This window comes from Schistosoma mansoni, chromosome 1 (genome assembly GCF_000237925.1).
Source record: "Schistosoma mansoni strain Puerto Rico chromosome 1, complete genome".
In the NCBI taxonomy this organism is placed as follows: domain Eukaryota; kingdom Metazoa; phylum Platyhelminthes; class Trematoda; order Strigeidida; family Schistosomatidae; genus Schistosoma; species Schistosoma mansoni.
The window spans coordinates 26,680,000-26,684,050 of NC_031495.1; the positions used below are offsets into that span (position 1 = coordinate 26,680,000).

Consider the following 4,051-nt stretch of genomic DNA (forward strand, 5'->3'; position numbering starts at 1 on the left):
GCTGATGAGTGAGATAGTAGAATTAACAGAAGTAATAGTAGCAGATGACGACCACCCAACCTGTCCATTATTATCATCTATAGGTAAATAGTGAGTAACACAGATAGATAGAGGAGGAAGAAGAAGAAGAAGAAGAGGAAGTAAAACACACAAAATTATCAACTATTAAGCAAAGGTGACAAAACACATTAAAACACTACCACCACACATGATACCACTAGTCACAAATTTTAGGAGTCGATTAGTTCTACCCAGTAACAAGGTGCATTAGCAGATCACAGCATGAAACATTGGGGCGCGTTGTTCTTGAAGATGCAGCACCAACATCAACCGGTGGAAAGAGCTACACACACACACACACACACACTCACTAGCCCTCACCCATCACTGCCGCCGCCCAATGCCAGCCAAAACAACACCCCACTTCCACCCCCAACCCCTCAACCTCAAACACAAACCCACGACGCTCCCACCCGCCCGCCTCCTTTACCATCACCGCCGAACACCACTCCGTCGAAGATGTATCACCAACCCGGAAATCACAACAGTTTACAATCACCCCACCCCACTTCCCATTTCCAGCTTGTTGTTGTTGGTAGTAGTAATAACAATAACAACACCTCCAACAAACTACACCACCAGCAAAACACAACATTACCACTTACACACCATCTTAATCTCTTCTTAATTCATCACGACTCATTTATTATAAAACTCTAGCCACATTACGTCCTCTCAATCCTATCACATACACTTGCACACATTACAGTCATGAAAATATGTGGAGAGCAGGACAGCACGTTGAAAATACTCAAGTGTCTGGATGAGAGTCGCTTACATTTGAGCAACAACATTGTCTGTGTGTTTACATAAATCAACAGATAAATAAACGTAAAATACCCTCTCTTCAATAAGTCATCGTTTCGACTTACTCAACTGTGCATTTCATTACCTTCTTCGCAGTAGGTGTTGTTGAAATATCCTTGCGTTTTAGTATGAAATACCTCTGATTGTTGAGGGAGTAGTTGTCAATCATAATACTCACCTGTAATTAAGAGATTGATGTCAACTCCTAATCATGAGCATCCACCTCTCTATGATGATTACTCCTATGGCGGAAGCTAGCCATCATTTCCGGAATGTGTTCAGTAAAACAACTTTATCAGACTGTATATTCAAACAATTTATAATACAAACTGCATGTTATTTTGGTTGTCGTCCAAATGTTCATCGTCATTTGCCTTGTTTATATAGAAACTTATATTACTCTGTCTCAGTGTTGTTGTTAAGTGATTTTACCGCATTCCATTTTCATCCAATTTCTATTCAAATTGTTCAAATGGTTGAGGACGGAATAGAAGAAGCTTTCGCTTTACGGGCTTCCGTGTCTTGTAGCAGTGGATCACCAATACCTCCAGGCAAAAACCTAGATATATGAACGATGATAGAGGAAAAAAGTATTTGGTAAATCATAATAAGTCATTCTTAATCCTTAAGAATAAGTCAAGTTTCCTCCTAAAGGACTCCTGGGAAGTCGCTTGGACTAGCTCAGTCGGCAGAGAATTCCAGCACTTGACAACTCTAACGGAGTAGAAGTTGTGTCTGCAGTCTGTTCTGCTATATAGGGTCTCCAATTTCTGGGTGTTACCTCTTAGGTTAGTGTTATGACTAAGTTTAAGATGTTTAAGGGGATGACCAGAAGTATCATGGATACTGTAAGTCATAAGAAGGTCACATCTAAGACGCCTGTACTCTAACGGGTAAAGGTGAAGTGATTGGAGGCGCTCTTCATTAGGTTTGAATTTGAGTCCCCGTACTGATTTCGTGGCTCGACGTTGGATACGTTCCAGAGTGTCTTTATCCTTTTGGAGGGAGGGAGGAAATACTATGTTTCCGTTCTCTAAATGGGAACGAATAAAACTATTAAAGATTATGTGGAAGGTTCTACCGTCAAACTGGCCAAAAATGCGCTTCAATGTTACTAGTGCAAGGTTTGCTTGAAAGGCGTTTTTGTCACAGTTCGCATACGACTTCAGGTCGTAGGGTACCAACATTCCCAAATCTTTTTCGACTCGGGAAACTTCTAGAGGGGAGTTACCTAAGTTATAACTATAGTCTGCAACATGTCCCAACTTTGAAGTCGGGTCAGATCCTCCAGAAGAACTAGTATATCATTATGATTACGTATCTCTCTCCAAAGTTTCACATCATCAGCAAAAAGCAATAAGTCAGATGAAACTTGTTGAGGAAGATCGTTGATGTAAATCAAGAAGAGAAGAGGTCCTAGTAGTGAGCCCTGGGGGACCCCACTAGGACATTCCATAGCCTGAGAGAGAGTGAAATTAACCCTGACCTTAAAGTGTCGGTTTTCTAGATATGAAGTGAGCCAGTCAATCAAAAGGAGTCTTATACCTAATCGTCTAAGCTTCTTGATAAGACATACGTGGTTGACCCTATCAAAAGCTTTTGAGAAATCCAGGTAGATGACGTCAACCTTCCCCTTGCGATCAAGGATGGTTGTCCATCTACCCACCGCAGTCAGCAGGTTGGTCATACAAGAATGACCTTTTCTGAAACCATGCTGTCAAGGTGAGAAGAACTTTAAGGATGATAAGCATTCTTGAATACTGTCGTGTATTAGGGATGCCATAATTTTGGAAGGTATGGAGAGAAGGGCCACTGGTCGGTAGCTTGAGGGTTCACTGCGTCGACCTCCTTTGAAAATTGGTGTGATGTGGGCCAGCTTCCAAATTTCCGGTAGTTTGCCTCTGCTTAGCAAGTGTGCAAACATCACGCTAGGTGGTGTCGCCAGGATTGAAGCTGCTTCCCTCAATACATCGGAATGAACCATATCCGGACCGGCAGAAGTGTCTTTTCTTAGGTGCTGCAGTTTACGGAGCATTAGGTCAGCACTCAGGTCCACTTCGGAAAGTCCTGTACAGGTGCAGGTGAAGCTTTCGTCAGTATAGTTGATGTTGGTCAGCTGGAATGTCTGGGAGTATTGTTCAGCCAAAAGGTTAGCGGCATCACTGTCGTTATTGGTCGGGCCATTAGGACCTAGCAGTTGGGAAACTCCAGTTTCGCCTTATCGAAGAGAAGCTGCGTAACTGAATAAGCTTTTCAGATTGGAGACGAATTTATCGATAAGCTTGGTCTGGAACTGAAGCCTGTCTTCTCTTATTACCTTTGAACACATGTTCCTTGTGCGTTTATATTGCCTGTATGCGTCATTATTGTCGGTTCGTTTATATTCGGCCCAACAGTGCCTTTTGCGGCTTAGCAAACGACGAGTGCGGTTCTTGATGATTGTAGGTTGTTTGTAGCTTTTTGGGACCATTTGAGGAACTGAATGCTCAGTAGCACATAAGACCGTGTGCAGTAAAAATTCCCAATGAGCATACACTTCAAGTTGAGGGCGAACATCCCAATCCACCTGTTGTAGATAGTCCTGTAAAGCTAACACATTCAACCGTTTGAAATTCCAGCGCCTGTTGCTAGTGGGATATCTTAGCTTCGTTTTGCTGATAAAGCTGAATAATAGGACGGCGTGATCACTTTTCCCCAGGGGACGCATGTTGAGAAAACAGTGACTACTGTCTGGCGTGCGAATGAGGTAAAAATAAAATGAAATTGATGCTCCAAAGCTTGACTACGACTACGAAAGCAGTTTTTTAATGGGTTGTAATGGATAGTAGTTATCGTCCAACCAAGGTTAACTTGCAATTATGAAACACTATCTTATTTATCACATTAATGTCGTCGAAAATATATGGGTCATGTGAGCCCTCTGTTTACCACTATTTGCAGATTCGGCAGAAATGGCTGTTAGTGGGTGGGTGCATCAAATATTCCTTCGTTCATCTTAGCAATCAGTCAGATCCGTTCTTGGATCCACATCATTTCCGTCGTCACTTTAAGCCGTTGCAAATGCCGCAATCTGTTCTGAGTCTCGCTTCGTTTAGTTCACTTTTGTTGAGGTTGCCGTTTGGAAAATGACCCTCGTATTTCTCCAGTTATTTCACGTTTGTTGGATTGAATTCTTTTCAGTTCC

The 4,051-nt window shown here is 42.3% G+C and overlaps 1 protein-coding gene across 1 annotated transcript; it reads left to right on the forward strand.

Moving 5' to 3' along the window:
* Positions 1 to 282: 282 nt before the first annotated feature.
* Positions 283 to 720, forward strand: Smp_200880 (uncharacterized protein; the record flags this gene model as incomplete). The annotated part of the gene is made up of 1 exon (XM_018793870.1): positions 283 to 720. One exon carries the CDS (start codon positions 283 to 285, stop codon positions 718 to 720), a length of 438 nt encoding a protein of 145 aa, XP_018648339.1.
* Positions 721 to 4,051: the final 3,331 nt, after the last annotated feature.